At 36.5% G+C, this 19,811-nt stretch overlaps 1 protein-coding gene across 2 annotated transcripts; it reads right to left on the bottom strand.

Annotated features, from left to right (window-relative positions):
• Positions 1 to 2,610: 2,610 nt before the first annotated feature.
• LOC135207328 (XK-related protein 7-like) lies at positions 2,611 to 16,843 on the bottom strand. 2 transcript variants are annotated; one of them, XR_010312953.1, is made up of 10 exons: positions 16,456 to 16,843; positions 12,293 to 12,473; positions 11,157 to 11,319; positions 9,879 to 9,994; positions 8,853 to 9,038; positions 7,407 to 7,570; positions 6,917 to 7,015; positions 4,804 to 5,021; positions 3,733 to 3,947; positions 2,611 to 3,338 (listed from the first exon to the last, which is right to left on the bottom strand). XR_010312953.1 is itself a non-coding variant. In XM_064239029.1 (9 exons), the coding sequence occupies exons 1-9, from the start codon at positions 16,489 to 16,491 to the stop codon at positions 3,806 to 3,808; spliced, it is 1,305 nt and encodes a 434-aa protein (XP_064095099.1). In that variant the 5' UTR covers positions 16,492 to 16,842; the 3' UTR covers positions 2,611 to 3,805. The 2 variants fall into 2 exon arrangements, 1 of the variants encoding a protein (XP_064095099.1); XM_064239029.1 differs by having other exon boundaries at positions 2,611 to 3,947; positions 16,456 to 16,842.
• Between the last annotated feature and the right edge of the window lie 2,968 nt (positions 16,844 to 19,811).

The following is a 19,811-nucleotide window of genomic DNA, read 5'->3' as shown; positions in this document are numbered from 1 at the left end:
AACCAGCTCCTTAGCGACACAAATACTTACGAAAAACTGACGAAAAATCCCCTCCAGAACGTTCCCACAGAATTTTTTCGGAAAGTAAGATTAATTGGCCAAGACAAAAAGAGTATTGAACTATTAGAGAAATTTAAAGTAATTAATCCTAAATTACCCTACTTTTATGGCCTTCCCAAAACTCACAGACAATCTTCCATTCAGACCCATCGTTTCATGCACCGGAGCTTTCAATTACAAAATTTCTAAATGGTTAGCTGGCCTCCTTTCTCCTTTTTTAGGCATTTTTTCTCCCAGTCACATTAAACATTCGGAAGATTTTTGTCACAAATTCAGAGTGTCACAAATTCAGAGAAGCACATATACCACTTCACAACATAAAACTTTTAAGCCTTGACGTAGACTCCCTATTCACAAAAGTACCAGTACAGGACGTTCTTCAGTTTTTAAGGGAAAAATTATCCCCTTATTCAGATCATTTCCCATTGGCGCTTGACAAAATAATAAAGTTAGTTGAATTATGTGCATCTAATAACGTATTTTCATTCGGGGAATCATTCTACAAGCAAAAATTCGGGTGTAGTATGGGTAGTCCTTTAAGTCCTGTTTTAGCCAATCTGTACATGGAATACTTTGAAACTACAGTAATAAATGCAATAAAACCCAAAAACATGCTGTGGATGAGATACGTAGATGACATCCTAACATTTTGGGATAATAAGTGGGGTAATTTTAATGAATTCCTCTCAAAATTAAACGCATTAGTGCCCAGCATCAAATTTAAAGTTTAATGGGAAACAAACAAACAAAATTCCTTTTCTTGATGTTTTAATAATCAGAGACACGACAGAATACAAATTTACCATATACAGAAAACCAACGTTCTCACTTTCATATATTCACTACTTTAGCTATCATGGCATTACTATCAAGATAGGTGTAGCTAGCAACCTATTCTTAAGAGCCTTACGAATTTGTTCCCCAGATTTCCATGAAAAAGAATTTGAATTAATTCGCAAGCAACTTTCATCTTTAAAGTATCCTGACCATATAATTGAGAAAGCAATTCAAAAAGCAAATGTAATTTTCTACCGACCCCCTAAAGACAAGACCAGACACACGCCCAACAATAAAATAAAAATTCCTCACCTGGAGACGATTAAGAAAATAACCCACACCCTTGGGAAATCCAACCCTTTTGCATTTACCTACCCAAATACCTTAGCCAAATCCTTGATTAACGTCCAACAAAAGACATCTCCCAAAGACTCTGGGGTCTATGAGATCCCATGCCAGGACTGTGACCAATCTTACATCGGATTTACAGGTAAATCACTTCCCCAGAGATTTAATACAACACAAACGGTCAGTTAGGTATGGACAACAGAACTCGGCTATTTTCAACCATATAAATGAACATAACCATAGAATAAAAACTGGAATTTGTCACGTGTGATTTATAGCAGCAACTGCCGATACAAGAGTCAAATGATGGAATCGGCCTTAATAAAAGAGAAGCAGGTATTGAACATCTCAAAAGGGGTGGATCTCAGATGTTGTCGACGAGGTGTTCATTCAACCAACGCTTAAGAAGATTAAAGGAAGATTATCAGCGGGGGTGACCTAAATTGGCTTACTTGTGGATGGATCTCTTGGTATAAATACCACCTTTTCTGTAAACTTTTCTCATTCATATACCTGAAGAGAGAGACAGCAGTCTCTGAAATATAGTACTTTTCTCTTTACATTTTGGTGTTTTATGGGCTCCTTTTATTAGATATATATATATGTATGTATATATATATATATTATATATATTATATATATATATATATATAATATATATATAATTACACAACACAATATCTATATATATATATATATATATATATATATATATATATATATTATATAATATATATATATACACAATATTATATATAGATATACATATATACATATATAAATATAATATATATATACACACTACTAATATATCATATATACACATATATATATACATATATACACAATATATATATATACATATATACACAATATATATATATACACATATATACACAATATATATATACATATATAACTATATATATATATAAGTATATATATATATATATATATATATATATATACATACATATCACACATACATATACACACATACATATATACACAGATGAAGACACCACTTAATGTTTATTAAACAGTAGTGTAAGAAAAACAGTTACATTACAGCGAGGCTTCCCTCTTGTATTTGATCGAAGTCCAAGAAACTAAAAATATGAGCTACCGTCAACAATGTCAATTCCGAGTTAAAAGCAAACTAATTTCTAAACAACCCCTCTAACTTGAATCCCGACACAAGTGTTAAGTTAAATTTCTAAAAGTCAATTCAAAATATACAAAAGATCTAACGGTACAACATACACTTTCTACCATTTTTCTAAAATATATACAATAAATATTTGGTTTCATGCAAATGATCATAGTACTCACACAACAACTAACTGTAGAAAATATTTGTCATAAAAACGGGTCTTTAGTACACGCAATTTTTTTTTTTTTTTTTTTTTTTTTTGTAGCACTGCGGTAATTCTGCAATTTATTAGTAAACATTTTATCCTCACGGCGACCAAACTACAGCCAATGTAGATAAATTCACATCACAGGTCTATATATCTACAACACACAAACGGATATTTCGGCCACACGGTGGCAAATCTACAGCAAACTAAGTAAAATACTAATCACAAAACTACAATTCTGCAGCACAAACAAACATTTCAGTCAAACAGTTACAAATCTATGCCACAAACAAATCTAAAGCCCATAACCAAACAAGTCAACTGAAATACATTAATATGATCACCTTTGATCCAGTAATCTCTAATAACTGCACTTGAGTATTCTTCGTCTCTATCACAATTTCATCTGTTTCTCCTTTAATTGGCTGAACGAACATGGCCACCTGTATCTAGCATGTAAAGGCCTGGCTTCCCGTATTTTTCTTCCAGTTGGCTGAACAGGCATGGCCCACTGTTCTTCTAACTCAGTTGGTTGGACGGATAAGATTTGATGTATTTCCCAGTACCAGTAGGCTGGACAGACAAAATTCACTGTATCGCCCAGTCGGTTTGATAGACGTGTCTGTAACTTTCCACCCCAGTCACGTGAACAGAAAAGGCTGGGTCTTGACTATTCGTTGGATGGATGGTATATGGTTCACTTCATCTCCTAGTCAGTTCGGCAGACATGGTCCACTAATATATCTTCTCAGTTGGCTAGACGAACATGGCTCTCTGTTTCCCCTCTGTAATCTGGACAGAAAATTCTTGCTATTACGCATTGTCTAATCAGCTGGATGTAAATGGCTCACATACCTCCAAGTTGACTGGATGGACGTGGCCCTGTATCCTGTCCTCAGTTGGACAGGCTTGGTGTTACCTTCTATAACTGGTTCACTTAAGGTAGATTCTTGGATGAGCCCTATGCCTACGAGACGTTAGTTCGGCGGCCGCCAAACAAACGTCTCGTAAGAAGAGCTCATCCAAGAATCTACCTTAAGTGAACCAGCTATAGTTGGTTGGACGGACATGGCCTGTGTTTTTCCCTCAGTCTCCAAGACAGAAAAATCTCGCGATATTGATTTGATGGACAGTGACCTCTACCTCTTCAACTAAGCAGAGGGACGAGGCACAACATTTATCTTACCCAGTCGGACGGATGAGGTATCACTTCATTCAGGAGGGAAGGCTTTGTACAAGAGTGACACCTCTGCTTTTTATCAGGCTACTGAATGTCTGCGATGATCCGGATGACAGCCAAAATAATAAAAACCTGAGAACACCGTACTCAGGACGAAGAAAGTAGGAACCATGGCCACGGGAAGCCAGTGATACCACACTTGACCCTCTGTTTGCAAGTACCTGAAATATTATTATTATTATTATATTATTATTATTATTATTATTATTATTATTATTATCAGTAATGTACACACATTGATATGGCTTTATAGGCCTAGCACTGCCTGTTTATGTCAGCCTCCATTAGATAGAATGCCCATATATAATTACAGAATTTTAGCTGTTCACTATAATTATCCATATCATTCAATCATTCACATATTAAACTCTAATTTTTGATATATCTGAAATATTCAAAACACGAATGAGGGTTGGCGCCAACATTCCCAGCACCTGGTTTGTGAAAATTATAAAAATTCAGTTAGCCACATTATTCCACTTTAGATTCATTTTTTAGTTTATAGACCAAAGTGTTTGCTCGTTTAATGTAGCGCCTCGAGACAAATATGACCTCTCGTCTATTTGCTTCTTTACAACATTAGTCACATCAGCCCTGATTATCTAATGCTTTAAATTGAATAGAATAATTCAGGTCTACCTTTTTATATTGAGAGGAATTTAACGCTATTGTGTAATTATGTAGAAGGTAATATTTTTTTTAGATCGAAAAGGTATATTTACACAACTGCTAGCATGAATCAATGGACTGCGATTTCCTCTATAAAGTAAAGGGATTCATTATTCAGTTCAGTTCAAACGATTCTGACAAAGTATTAAACATAATGACTAGACCTTCAGCAAGAGCTGGTGCTTACAAGATTAGCAGATTGTGTTATATACATTACCTTGAAAGCAAGTGTTGCAGCCATTTTCGAAACTTAAGACTAATTCGGACCCTTTAAATTAAAAAAAGAAAACGCAAAACAATGACTTCTAGTGGGTGTTTAGAGTTGGTCGGAGACAGTCGACCACTTACCAAAAGGCGATCATGCAACATTCCTCGGTCAGCCTCAGGATGTGGAACAGCACCCCTTGCACCTTGAGTTTTTTTACCCCGACGTCGGGAAACGTGAACAGAAGAACCAACCCGCAGGCGGCGCTGAAGAAAACGTCATCCAGTCGACTGCAGGGGCCCGTTTTGACGTCGTGTGGAAACGTAGCCTGCAGCTGGGCGGGATTGGCACAATAAATGATCTGCGGAAAATGAAGAGAATGCTAAAATGAACGGACCTCCAACCTTCTATTTCTCAGTGTTGTTGGTTACCAGAAACAATAACGTCAGGACAATGGCAGAGAAGTTAAATGCGCGCTTCAGTGGAAACCAGAATAAAAATTTTAAATGGACTTCTTGTAATGTTAACGAAACGAAAATTAAATGGCGTCTTATAGGGTGATCAAGAAGCTTTAGAAAGGCAAATATCTGATAGTGAAAAGAGTTAAACGAATTTCTCCACAACGAATAACCAAAGTCTGAGATCTCTGTGTCACTGTGGATGTTTAAGCGCCAAATACTACTATACAGTTTCCAGATTAATACCAAAGAAAGTTGGCGAGAAGAGATGAGACTGAATCATTAAAATTAGTTCTCTAAAACTGATAATGATGACTCCAAATCATACGTGCTCTAAAATTTGAGCAAAGTGCATTTGGGTGGCTGAAAAAGAATAGCCAGGCAAATCTCTCAGAGAAAGAAGTTCTAGGTATCGAGTTTAATTAAGAACGGCATAAAAATGAATAAAACTGTGACAAGAGAAATGAAGGATAAGGCATTGACCGTGTAACTTCAGAAGAAGAGAGAGAAGCATTTGTTTATCTTTTCGTTGGAAAATTACATAAATGGCAAATTTCAGCGTATTATTTGATATTCATAAAAAGAGAGTATTAAATACTCTTTGAGAAGAGACATAAGGGAGTATTTCCTCTCTGACTGATAATTGTTTCATTCTTAACTCCTGCCTCCTGAATGCATTTTGTGTATGGCATTTGTTTTATCAATACAAAGTCCAGACGGTGCTTCCCGCATAGGTCACATAAAAAAAAAAAACGGAGACAAGATGCATTCGTTAGTTAAGTTCTAAATAGGTCAAATTTTGATCGTCTTTAAGAGTAAATGTACTGATGTGAAAGTGAACATCATTCGCTAAATGGTTTATAATTAAGATAGCCTGCAAATCACAGAAACAATGTTAGTAAGCGAGAGAGAGAGAGGTGTTCAATGAACTAAGATCAGGCAGGCCAGTCTCCTTGAAAGTCAAGGATAAGTATGATGTCATTACTTTGTATTCAGCCGTAAGAATTATTTAAGAGTTACTGAAAAATGGAGATGAGAAAGTTTGACGTTATACCCGACGATACTTGTTAGAACATCATTATCTCGGCGGATTTCTTTCCGTAATGCAAGATGGGATAATACGAAACTGCTTGGCTTAATCAGCTTTCCGATGCGCCTTGCGTGAATAGCCTCAGTATTTTTCTTCTGTAACTTCATTGATTTCAACATGGCAATAAATTACAGCTCCTGGGTAACAATCGTTAAATGATATACGTATACCTAAGGTCTGGTAAAAGTATGATTTTTGTTCTGACTAAATTGTTTAATACTCGTGTGTATCAGATCAACTAAGAAGGTCTTTTCTGTATTGTGTGCGCGTGCAAGGATATGTGTTTCCAATTTACTCTGTAATGGAGTGAGGGCGGTACTTTATCTCTTTTGTGTCAGAAAAAATGTCCGAGTCTCAGTATATTTCAAAGTCGAGACGTAAAGAAAGATAGATGTTTATTTTCAAGATTGTAACTTCACATCCATGCATGCGCAATTTCGACATTAACTAATCTTGCTCAGTGCGCCCTTTTGAAAAGAAGTGTTCTGCAATAAACGAGGTGCAGATGCAAAATTCTCTCTCTCTCTCTCTCTCTCTCTCTCTCTCTCTCTCTCTCTCTCTCTCTCTCCTCTCAACGGCAACAGAACACAGGAACTTTTTTTTTTGCAAATGAATCATCAAGCTTTTCACGAAACAAACCGCACACTTTGAGTGAAAATATAGAAAACTCGAGGGATTTCAAAACAAGGTCCAACAAATACGACTTACCATAGATAAGGTGATGATGCTTGCGACCAGCCACTGACACACGACGACGACGATGGAAATGGTGAGATATTTAGTGGAAAACAGGGCGAAGCACACCACCTGAAAATAAGACGGCAGGGACATGAAAGAATAATGTATCGAGAAGTCTTTTGAGCGTCATCAGCTTCTATTGGCGGGGGAGGAGGTATGTTATTCACAGAGTGATGGTAACCGATCAGACCTCTGAAAATTATGAGAAATGGGCAGGGTTTGAAATCTTAATCTTTAAGGAATCTTTTCGCTATACTTTCCTGCGAATAATGGCATGCTCTAGTGACTAATGAGTCAATAACTATTATGAGAACGTCCAATTCTGTTAAAATATAGAACTTTTGTTGGAAGTGTGTAGGTCTAGCAAATCTGTTAAAATCCTGGTATGAGAATGCCTCGCTTTACATCTTTTTCTCAGCGGAGTTAAACTGCAAAATAAATAGTATCAGTTATTTCTCACCTGAGGGGCAATGCAGCAGTAATGGGCGAGGGTGAACGTCATCATACCACAGGGGCTGAAATCGCCCAGGGAGGGCTCAGCCAAACGTACTGCCTTAGCGAACGATGCCACTGACCACGCCATGGCCATGAAGGATGCCGAAACTGACAGCAGCTGTACGATTACTAGAAGTAAACCACCGAGAAAGTTTGCAGTCAGTTAGTTTAATACAGTGGTTCTTAACCTGGGGGAGTCTCCGCCCCAAGGGGGGCGTCAGCTATTTACAGGGGAGGCGCGAGGCCTAGAGAAAAGTAAAAAAGAAATTCTCTAAGTATATTCGTTATTCTCTTAACAAGAGTGAGGAACTAATATTCAGAAGGTTATGAAAAATGCTAAAGTATCCCCTTATAACGTTACTTTCCTCGAGTCTACTACACTAGTTAGGCTCGTTGGGCTGACCATGTTTTGTAATTATTGACCTCCCTTCCTTTCCCTCGAAGCACCTTCTCTCTCTTTCTCATATTTTTTTTTTATTTTCCTTTAAATCTGGGAGGAAATTTTACTCATAGATGCAAGAGGGGCGTGGTAATAAAAAGGTTAAGAACCACCTGTTTAATAACAATCATTGCAGTTGCTTCAGAACACATTTCTTTTTCGTGACTCGGAAATAACTTTGTATATGCAACAAACCATGAAAATATGCACACTTATCCAGTACAGTAAAATGTGATGTAAGACATCCTTGATTACTTATATATTCAGTGACCCATACCTCGACGATGTTACGGTGAAAGTTAACAAGTTAGTCTGGAACGCAAATTTCGAAAATTTTGTCTAGATAATGTGTAAATGGCCTTCAGCTGATGATAGTGATAATTTTTTTTTGCCCAAGTACAGTGATTTACCCGTTTCTTAGCCCAGACGGAGAAAAATCATTAGAAATAATCCTGTATTTACTTATTCCTAAGCCCAGACGTAAAATAAACAAAAAATATTAAAAATATAAACCATTAAAAATAATCCTGTATTTACTTGTTTCTTAGACCAGGCGGAAAATAAACAAACAAATGGTTAAAAAATAATACTGTATTTACTTGTTTCTAAGCCCAGACAGAAAATAAACAAAACCAAATAATTAAAAATAATCCTGTGTTTACTTATTTCTTAACCTAGACGGAAACTGAACAAAAACAAGTAATTAAAAATAATCCTGCATTTACTTATTTCTTACCCCAGACGGAAACTGAACAAAAACAAGTAATTAAAAATAATCCTGCATTTACTTATTTCTTAGCCCAGACGGAAAATCAACAAAAACAAATTATTAAAAATAATCCTGCATTCACTTATTTCATAGCCCAGACGGAAAAAAAATCATTAAAAATAATCTTCCATTTACTTGTTTCTTACCCCAGACGGAAAATAAACAAACACAAGTCATTAAAAAAATAACCCTATAGTACATACGCGTCGACGAGATATTTCCTTCCAAAGCCTGATCTGGGACGGTAAAGGACATGATGTAGAGCTGCACAATGAGCTGGGGGGCGTCCTGTATCAAGGAACTGAGAAGATCTACGGTAGCCGTGTCTCTCTCAGCGTGAAGCCACAGCTTCTGGTAGTACGGCCCTGAGAGGTGGGGTGGCGGACACGCTGCAAGTACAGTGTGAGAAGCACATAAGTTATCAGATGTTTGGAGGTTAGGCTACCGATGTTGCTAGCTATTCGTTCGGTGGTTCGAGTCCACCTGGTGACGTAACTGATCACGTATAATAAATTCCCTTCGGCGTTTGTTCCTATGTTGAGTGAATTTGAAATTAAAAGAAATTTGTAGTTTAATGTACGTGAATATAAAAAATGCCACACGAATACCACAGGAAAATGATAGACAGAAATCCAAGCACTTTCGTCTTTACTAAGACATTGTCTTCGTTCCTCAATGTCTTAGTATAAAGACAAAAGTGCTTGGATTTCTGCCTGTCATTTTCCTGTGGTATTCGCTTATTTAATGAAATCACGTGTATCTACTGTGATTTTTTAAAGCATTATAATTAGAATAATATATATAACATATCTATCTAATTAATATATATATATATATCATATGTAGAATATATATATATTATGTATAGAATATATATATAGATATATAATATATATATATATTATATATATATAATATATATTATATAATAGATATCATATATATATATATATATAACGTTATCTATAGTTCTTATGTATGATATATACATATGTGTGTGTGTGTGTGTGTGTAATATAATAATATATACTATTGACTGATACAGATTACGTGCCAATAATATATAGGCATAATATTAAGACTTTCTAGAGAAACAGCCTAACTGAGCTATTTGTTGTAGCATATGTCATCATTAGTATATCAATGGAACCAGTGACACGGACTTATCAAACGGACGCTACAAGCAAGATGAGGTTTACATGAAACGAGCAAAAATACGCGATACTGACCACTCGATGGACACGTCGCCCCCAGTTTATCTCCTTCGATTTTCTCCGTGGCTTGTTCAGGGGTTAGCGAGGATTTTTGTCTGCTTTTCAGGCCATAGTAAAGTACATCAAAGTACCTGGAATTTGTGAAACGTTTATCATTCTCTTTAGTTTGTCTATCCTAACCATGGCTGTTATAATGATAGTTTCTCAACAAGTAAGAAAAATAAAACTATAGATTGTTAATTTTTCTATACTGATGGTCTTAATTCATTTATCTGTCTGGTCACTCTGGCGGGTTAAGCCAAAACTTAATTTTCATATGCCCGAATGCCTTGGGATAATAAGCAGAGATTCGGAGTGTTACGTTTACATAACTTCCAAGGGAACAGAGTGTTTCTCATTTTTTATTGTAAACTTGGAAAAATGTGTCAGGCAAAATTCAGTCTGTACTTTATATGGGCCTCTTAAAGACGTACCCGATCTTATGTAATAACACTTGAAGTAATTGTCACTATTTAAGTAAAATATATATAAAGATGAAATGGCCAAGCGTTTTGGAGAAAATCTAAATTGTATCCCGGTTCTTGAAAAACAAGTGATCTCCTCGGTATCTAATGCATATGGGCATCTTTGAAAAGTACCAGATCGTATAGAAAACCTGAAGTATCTGTTAGTAATCAAATAAAACATGAAGATTTCTTTTCCAGCAACTGAGCTCTTGTACGTGGGCCCCTTGAAGAGAGTACCTGATCATATAGAATAAAAACTTAAAGTAATTGTCACTAATGACTTAAAAAATGAAGATCAAAGTAACTGTCACTAATGAATAAAAAAAATGAAGATCCAGTTGCCAAACTATTTGAGAGGGAAAGTCGGACATTTTGTTCCAATAAGTCTGTTCGTTATATATATTTATAATAAAAAACCTTGATGAACAGATAACTGATCTCTTTCACGCCACCCCCGTAGAGGGGTAGTGCAGTCAGTGCATCTCACGTGGTGTAATGTAGGCATTACTAAAGGTTCTTTGCAGCGTCCCTTCGGCCCCTAGCTGCAACCCCTTTCATTCCCTTTACTGTACCTCTGTCCACATTCTCTTCCATCTTACTCTCGTCCCTCTCCTAACAATTGATTCATAGTGCAGCTGCGAGGTTCTCTTCCTGTTACACCTTCCAAACCTTTTCACTGTCAATTTCCGTTTTAGCGCTGAACGGCCTTAGTTGTCCCAGTGCTTGGCATTATGCCTAAAATCTAAAAGTCAGTCAATCAATCTTTCACGCGCCACGTCCAACCAACCTCAAGACGCATGCGTGGAGGACGAGATGACCCAGAATCCTGACGAACCAGAGGCACGGCGACGCTTTGGGAGTTCTGTAGCACATCCCCCCGACTTCGCAGATGTTGCTGTCAAACCAGTACCAATAGAAACTGAACCCATTGACTATTATCAGTGGAAGGACTGTCGAGGAAAGAGATGGACGATTAGGAATGAAATTCAGATGCAAAAATTTATAAATACGTACAATTTAAAAAAAAAAATTGTTTACGGATGCTTTATGTATAGAATTCACCTTCATCTAATCTTTTGCTGTGGAGAAAATGTTAGTTTAAATTCCAACTATTATTTCTTACAAGATTATTCAGGTATTCAAAAATAATATCTGCTTTAAAACACGAGTCTCCTCAAGTCACTGTACTGTGACATTACTGTACTAGACTCACTTTTGAGGATGGCAATGGGATTTAAAACTTAAAAATTCGGATCGTATTTGTATGAATGCTCGGGCAAAAAAAAAAAATTTTATTTATGGAACTCACTTTTATTTAACTATTTAATCTGATGAAAATGTTGTAAATTCCATTCATTACTTCTAGAAGGGTTATTCAGGTATTCAAAACTAGTATATATTTTTTCAAACATGAACTACAATACAAAAAAAACCGTTTTTATATTACGTACATGGCTAAAAGAAAGTCATTGATATATTACGTGAATAGTTAAGATATTCGTTTCCATATTACGCAAACGGCTAACAGAAATTAATTTCTAAATCTCATGAATAGGTAAAAGACATTAGTTTCTATATTACGTGGATAGCTAAGAGATATTAGTTTCTATACTACGTAAATAACTAATAGAAATTCGTTACGATATTACGTAAATACGTAGCTAACAGAAATCAATTTCTATATTGCGTAAATAGCCAGCAGAAATACGTTTCTATTTTAATTAAATAGCCAACAGAAATTAGTTTCGATATTGCTTAAATAACTAACAGAAATTCATTTCGATATGACGTAAATAGCTGACAGAAATACGTTTCGACATGACGTAAATAACTAGGAGAAATTAGTTTAGACATGAAGTAAATAGCTAAGAGAACTTCGTTTCGATATGACGTAAACAAAGGCGAACAATGTCATGTCACTACCTAGCACCAGGACCGTCGTCAAGAACCACTGCTGCGTGGCCTTATCGTCGTACATGTAGTATGCGACCAGGATGTCGGAGATCACGTCGAAGTAGAAGAGGCCCAGGGACCCGAGAGCGGTGATCACGTCGAAGACGCCGAATTCGGAGACCTGCATGGGCTGGGTCAGGATATGCAGCCCCTGAGGGAAGTAGAAGAAGGTGTGGATGTAGTTATACATATATCGTTTTAGGAAGCAGTTTCTGACGTCAATGCACTTCATTCATGCGGTGCACTTTAGACGCTGCGACCCATTTCATTCCTTTTACCGTAGCTCCGTTCATATTCTCCTCCTTCCATCCTATACATTCCACCCTCTCCTCATAGCTGTTTCATAGGGCAACTGCTTTGAGGTTTTCCTCCTGTTACACCTTTCAAACCTTTATCATTATCAATTTCCCTTTCAGCTCTGAATGACCTCATAGGTCCCAGCGCTTGGCCTAAAATTGCTTGTGCTTCTGCATTGCATTTGAGCCGTCTAACCATCTTGATATTTTGATTGAAGCTAAAATGTAAGACAAAATTCGTCACAGAAACCAAGAGTTATAAGAACAATTCATTTTGACCAGCAACGTTGAAAAGGATGAACATCACTCAAACACCGACCCCGTAATTTTGTTCAGATTTATCATTTTTTCTTGGGATATTAAATCTATTGACTCAAGTTGGCGTAATTCTCCCCTGAATAACAGTCACCAAGTTTATGAAAATTATTGATGCCCTGTAACACAGGGTTGCCAGTCCGTAAGAGAATATATATATAGATATATATATATATATATAATATATATATATATATATATATAGTATATATATATATATATATATATATATATATATATATATTATATATATATCTATATATATATATATATATATGTATATAGATATATATATATATATATATATTATATATATATATATATATAATGCCCAATTATTTGTTAGATTAACATGAAACATTCATCACAAATCAAAATTGTTATATATATATATATATATATATATATATATATATATATATATATATATATATATATATGTGTGTGTGTGTGTGTGTGTGTGTGTGTGTGTGTGTGCGTGTATGTATATTCTCTTACGGAATGGTAACCTCCTGGCTTACAAATTTACAAGAAATGTGGCTTTGACATTTCGTGAGGCGGCTTTATATGCGATGATTCATTGGAAGCATTTCAGCATTTCAGGCCACTCCAAAGAAACTTGACCGCCTTAATCATTCAGACTATGACTGCTGAATTTTGGCTTGAGCTGGTAAAGGACACAACATTTAGAAAGCTTTTCACCTCTCGGTTTTTCTCTAAGACTGCGAATCTGCAATCTGATCTACTGGCGATTTGTGCTTTCTGAATTCTTGATACCCCTTGTTGCTTGAGATCTGTCTTGGAGTGTCCTTTCTTCTTTTGACAAGTATGATTTTGCAAGATCATCACAGAACTCCTGTAAATTTAGCTGGATGAATGTTTCCGAGACGTATTTGTTTTGAAACGGTTTAGCAGTTTATTTTACTCTCAATTTCACTGATTTTTCTGCATCGAAGTAGTAATTCCCACCAGCTATAGTAGTGAGTGTGTTCGGATAACTTCAAACTTTTCTGAGACACAGGGGATTAGCTTGATGCTTGAAAACATTCTTTATTCTATCTACCAAGATTATGTAATGGCTTTATCCGACAGTGCTCTTGTCTTTACATTGACATTTCCTGAACCAGATTGAATAGAAGGCAGTCAGGCATTCATTTGTATGTTCATCTGCCGTGCAATTGGTTCTACATTTAAGTAATCTTTTACCTCCGCCGCAAGGTGGCATCACTGTCTCACTAAGTTGTTGACAAAAGCTTCCACCAATTAGGTCGCACATTTTTCTTCTTCTTCTCGTATCTTTTATCACTCAGGACTTACCCCAGATAGGATCGAGTTCTTCGTATCGCTGCTCTTCACATATTGCAAAAGAAAGAAGGTTAATCCAACTAGATGTGTTGATGGAATAAACGACTTTGTTACTCTGGATCCTGTTTAGACATACTTGTTTTCCCATCCGTTAGGGATAGCGGCTTGCAAGCTCTGTTTAAGAGCATCCCTGTGACTCGAGGAAATATGGTTCGCTTGTCCGTGAAACCGTTTTTTGATAACGAAAAACCTGCAAATCGTTTCGACCGTGAAATGCTCTCGACGCTGGATCTTTAAGCATGGAAAGGTCGGCTTTCTGATGTCATTAAACATTCCTACATGTCATTCCATTTTCATATAAGTTAATCATTCTATATCCTAGACTAACGTTGCGTATTTGGTTGTCAATATAAGTCATTGCAAAATCATGCGCAAAAGTTACAAGGTGAGTCATATCCACTTTTCTGACTATTAAAGGGAACAAACTATTTGTTTTTTAAATCAAAATATTCACTTGAATGTACGTGATACTTTTGGCTCGTCAGACCAAAATAAAGTGTTTCTTAGATTAACTCAATTAGTGTTAAGTGCACGCGAACTGACAATCAAGTAGAGTAGAAACAAGTCAGCGTCGCGCTAGAGAATGCAGACACCACAAAGCGTTGCCAGCGGAATTTTAATAGAACAAAAAGTCAGCGCATCGATTTGCCATTACCAGGAACTGGAGGCAAAGTTCAGCCGAGTTAAGACGGAACTGAAAACACTAATAATCATTTCATACGTTAGTTTATTTCGGCTTATTTATTAAAAAAAAAAATAATAATAATTGTAATGCTCTACTTTACTTCGATTTGTTATCCTAGAATTTATTCGGATTGTTATACTAGAATTTATTTCCCTAATCTATTTCGTATTGTTTCTCTAGAATTTATTTCGAATTGTTATCCAAGAATATATTTCTGATTGTTGTTCTAGAATCTATTTCGGAGTGTACACAAGAATTAATTTCGAATTTTTACTTGCGAATTTATTTCAAATCTATATTCTAGAATGTATTTCGACCTGTTATTCTTGAATCTATTTATTTTAATCATGAGGATGGTCGCTTTGAACTTTTAGTTTAAGAGACGACGGGTACGTGTAGGCCTATTCTTATTCTTCACTAAGAATATGGAATAGCTTCTAAGTTCACTTAGAATTATTGCGAAAATGCGGATTAGTTGGAGAAACGCTTTTCTTGAACAAAACCCCCAGAATAAGGATACAAATGAAAGATTCCGTAAGTTTGCAACACGTAATCAATAATATTGAATGTTAGCTCGGTTTTCACTGCCAACGCAAATGATTTTCACTGGCACTATCCAAAATGCTATGGTATCGGAATTAATATAATTCAGCTGCGTAAAACCGAGCTACTGACATCATCTGTTATTCCCGCTTTTTGTTTACTTATTCATTATATTGTTTCGCACTCAACGCTGTGCTAGTCTCTCTTCAACCAGTTATGCCTGTCGTAATTGAAATGTCAAAATCTTGCACTCACGCTGTTATCGAATAATCGTAAGAGAACGCTACTATTTTTGTCATATTTGTTAATGAAACAATGAGTCTTCAACCAGGGTTGCGAGCCAATCCATCCAAGGTGCTCTCATGTGCCTAAAAAGAAAAATGGTTTGATTTTATGGTAATACCACCAAGCACGAATAAAGATACATTTCTAAAGTTTTCTACTTCAAGTGCTCCAGTCAGCAACTTCAAACTTTCTTATTCCATCCTTATCTTTATTCCCGTCAGTCGTAAACTACTGAAAAAAATATATATATACTGCACTGTGATTAATGACCTTTGCTGAGGCAACTCGTAAAAGCGCAGGTGTTATTTCCCGACCCCCTCAGCTACGCGTCTTCCGAATCATCTAAAGTGAAATACGCGTCGATTCATCTTTCATTTAGCAAAAGGTTATAATACGTTCTATAACGGTGTATTGGCTTAAAGAAAAAACTTCACTTAATTCAGCTGCTTTTTGTTGTCATCGCAACAGATGTCAACGCGCAAACAAAGATGAATGAGCACCAACTGAAAAGTGGAACTGAAATCAAGTTAGACTCGGTGGCTCTTTTCTCTGCCTCTCTTCTTCTTCTTTTCACTACTGCAGGCTTCTCTAAAACTGATGCACTTTCTTTAAAAGTGTTTGCCTCTGATGCCTTTTCTACTTACGTCAGGCTCGATGAAGTTCTTGGTTAGCCTGTGCATCTTCTCGAGCGGCAGTTCGTCTAATACTGAAGTGTAGGTGTTTCATCGATTCACTGGGACCTTAGAAACCAGGGAGTGACGTCACTTTCACGGTTGACTTTTACCACGTTTCATGTCCTGACAATCTTGATTTTTTTTTCCAAATCTTATCCATCCAATGTTCTTTGACTTGAGTTTTTTTTTCTTTTTTATTTATTTTTTTGCGAGAGGAAAATGTTTCCTGTGCGCGACATTAATTTCAAGGGAGTCTCTTGTCAATTTGTATTTATTCATGCAGTCGTAACAGACTTGACCTTTCTGTGCTATTAAACGGTTAACTGCTAACGGAAATAGGGGCTCGCTTTGCCACTGATCTTCTGTCCTGGACAGTTGGTAGACTGTTGAGGGTAGCAGTCACAGTCAGGGTGCAGATGAGCATGGGTTGAATCCTCTTCTTTGAAAATAAAAGGTTGGTGGTGCCTTTATCAATTCCCTTAGGGAGGTTGCCAGTTCCATTAGCCTCTACGTATAAATAGTCTTCCCATTTGCGTGTAATTTCATATTCTTTGGGATGACTTGCTACAATTATAGCTCAAAGCCTGCTGACTTGAGATATAAAAGGCTTTACTACCATGCCTTCTCATCAAGGGTCACTTTGTTTGTTTGTATGGTGATTTTACGTTGCATGGAACCAGTGGTTATTCAGCAACGGAACCAATGGCTTTACGTGACTTCCAAACCACGTCGAGAGTGAACTTCTATCACCAGAAATACACATCTCTCACACCTCAATGGAATGCCCGAGAATCGAACTCGCGGCCACCGAGGTGGCAGACCAAGACCAAAACGATCACGCCACCTGGGGGTTCATATTGTTTTCTTGCTGTTCTCAATGCAAGCAAGCACCATGGACCACAAAGACATTATGTTATGAAATAATGCCTTCAGATCAATATGCACTTGACTCCCACCTCATTCAGTGGACTGAGACCCGACATTACTGGAGAATTCACAGGCTTTTTAAGTTGAGTTACTACCCGTGCAGCCTTGGACATCTTGACAAAGTCCACACCGCCAGAGACATTTCTTCCTGCACAGGAATTGCCATCTGAGGGCTTCAGATGTGGGATCATTACAAGATTCATGATCATAACTCGTTGTTTGTTGTTGTTTTTGCTCTTGCTCATAGAGCAGCTCCTTAAATCATGACAGTGACTGGTAAGGAGGCCATAACTCCTCTGGCAATCAGTTTAACGCAGATACACCTACTGCTCTAGGCCCTGGGTTGGATCGCAATCATGTGGGAATTACAGCGTCAGAGAACTTTTCATATTTGCTATTTGCCAGGGAGGTTTGATACTACTGGATTATATACATACATATAATGGATATGTTTAAAATGATCTGATCCACATTCAAGTTATGTCTCTGGATGTTGGAAAGGATGAGCTCAATATTATTTAGTGGCGAGATGGACCAACTCAACATTCAGGCCGAGTCTTTCGTTTTTTGAAAATGGTGGAGTCTCCTGATGTTGGGAGGGATCAATATTCTTGATGTTGGAAAAGATAAGCTCAGCATTTAAGTGAAGTTCCTTGATGTTGGAAATGATCAACTCAACATTCTTAACATTGAGGTTGAGTCTCTCAATATTGGAAATGATCAGTTCAACATTCTTAATTTTGGAAATGATCAACTCAGCATTCAGGTGGAGTCTCTTGATGCTGGAAATGTTCAGTATACATTTTTTTTTCTTGCTTAAGGTATATATATCAACACAATCATACTAGAAGCTTTTATTAAACATTTCATCGACGTGTTCCCATTCATATAATCACGATGAGCTTCACTGATATTGGCTGTGGATATTTACCGTCAGGTCCCAAAAAACAGACAATAGGAAAGTCTCTTTGTTGAGTTGAATATGGAATTTAGGCCAAAGGCCAAGCACGGGAACTTATGAGGCCATTCAGCGCTGAAACGGAAACTGACAGTAAAAGGGTTGATAAGTGTAACAGGAGGAAAACCTCGCAGTTGCACTATGAAGAAATTGTAAGAAGGTGGAAAGTAAGATGGAAGAAAAAGAATATGAAAGGAGGTACAGTAAGAGGAACGAAAGAGGTTGCAGCTAGGGGCCGAATAAATCAAGGCACGCTGCAAAGAACCTTAAGTAATGCCTACAGTGCACCGCATGGCGAGTTTCCTTGTGCTAAAAATAACCAGATCAGTAATTATGTGACCATATTAATCTTAAATTCAAATAACTTGACTGGTTATCTGTAATTCTTTGGAACATCTAAAGATCTCTGGAGCGAGTATTGAAGACGAGATAAATTCGTTATATTCTCGACTCTCTGGCCTCACTGAGACCCACTGCCGCCTAAGGTCTGTTGATAGCTTCCAATAATATACAGATTTTTTGTTTGAAACTGCTGAAGGCTTTCCCAGACCCCAACTGATGTCCACGGCATTCTTTGGGAGGTCACCCGTCCAAGTGATGACCAGACTCTACGCTGATGACCTTCACTTTTGGATAAGGGATAGAGAAACAGATACACCGAAAATATGAAAATTTATTAAAATATTTTCCATTTCAGTTGAAACTAAGTACAATTGCTAACAATACACGATCGGTACATCCTTTAAACAAGGCTTATAATACAACCAGGATCCCCTAAAGAGCTTAGTGGGTCCCGAATACAACATGACTGAATTATATAGGTATATAGGTAGTCGCAGATTGAATACTAATGTCAGGAATTTCTATTAAATTCTCTCTTATTTTTTGTGACTCCTTTTTAAAAATCCGATGGAATGCTCCGGTAGTCTTATTATGTCCTTTTTAATTATTATTATTATTATTAAATGAGAAGGGGTTATATTGTGAACAAAGAATTCATATTTCGAATTTCGTTCATAAGGGTCAAATTTTGTTCAACCGTCAAAAAAAAAAAAAAATTTAATCTGAGGGAACGTAATTTACTTCGCGAAATTTTAATTCTGAGACAATTTATTTTCAAAATTACATTCCCAACAGGTAATTTATTTTTAGAATTTTACCCCAATTGGAGAATATTTAATTTCAAAACATTACTTCCAATCGAAATTTTTTCATCTTTTAAAACTGTTTTCAGTGAGCATGATTATCGAATTTTTTCCCCTAAAAATAGTTCTAGTCCTATTTTTCAAAAGCTTATTTTAAATTCATTTTTCAAAATTATTTTCAAAAATTATTTTCATTAAGCGTCAACATTTATTATAAAAAAAGAGAGGAAGATTTACCTAAAGCTGTGTCGCTTTCATCAGCTTTAAATCGAGGGTTTTAAAGTTGTGAAAGACTT

This window comes from Macrobrachium nipponense, chromosome 32 (assembly GCF_015104395.2).
Source record: "Macrobrachium nipponense isolate FS-2020 chromosome 32, ASM1510439v2, whole genome shotgun sequence".
In the NCBI taxonomy this organism is placed as follows: Eukaryota; Metazoa; Arthropoda; class Malacostraca; order Decapoda; family Palaemonidae; genus Macrobrachium; species Macrobrachium nipponense.
This window is presented reverse-complemented; position numbering and strand designations above follow the sequence as displayed.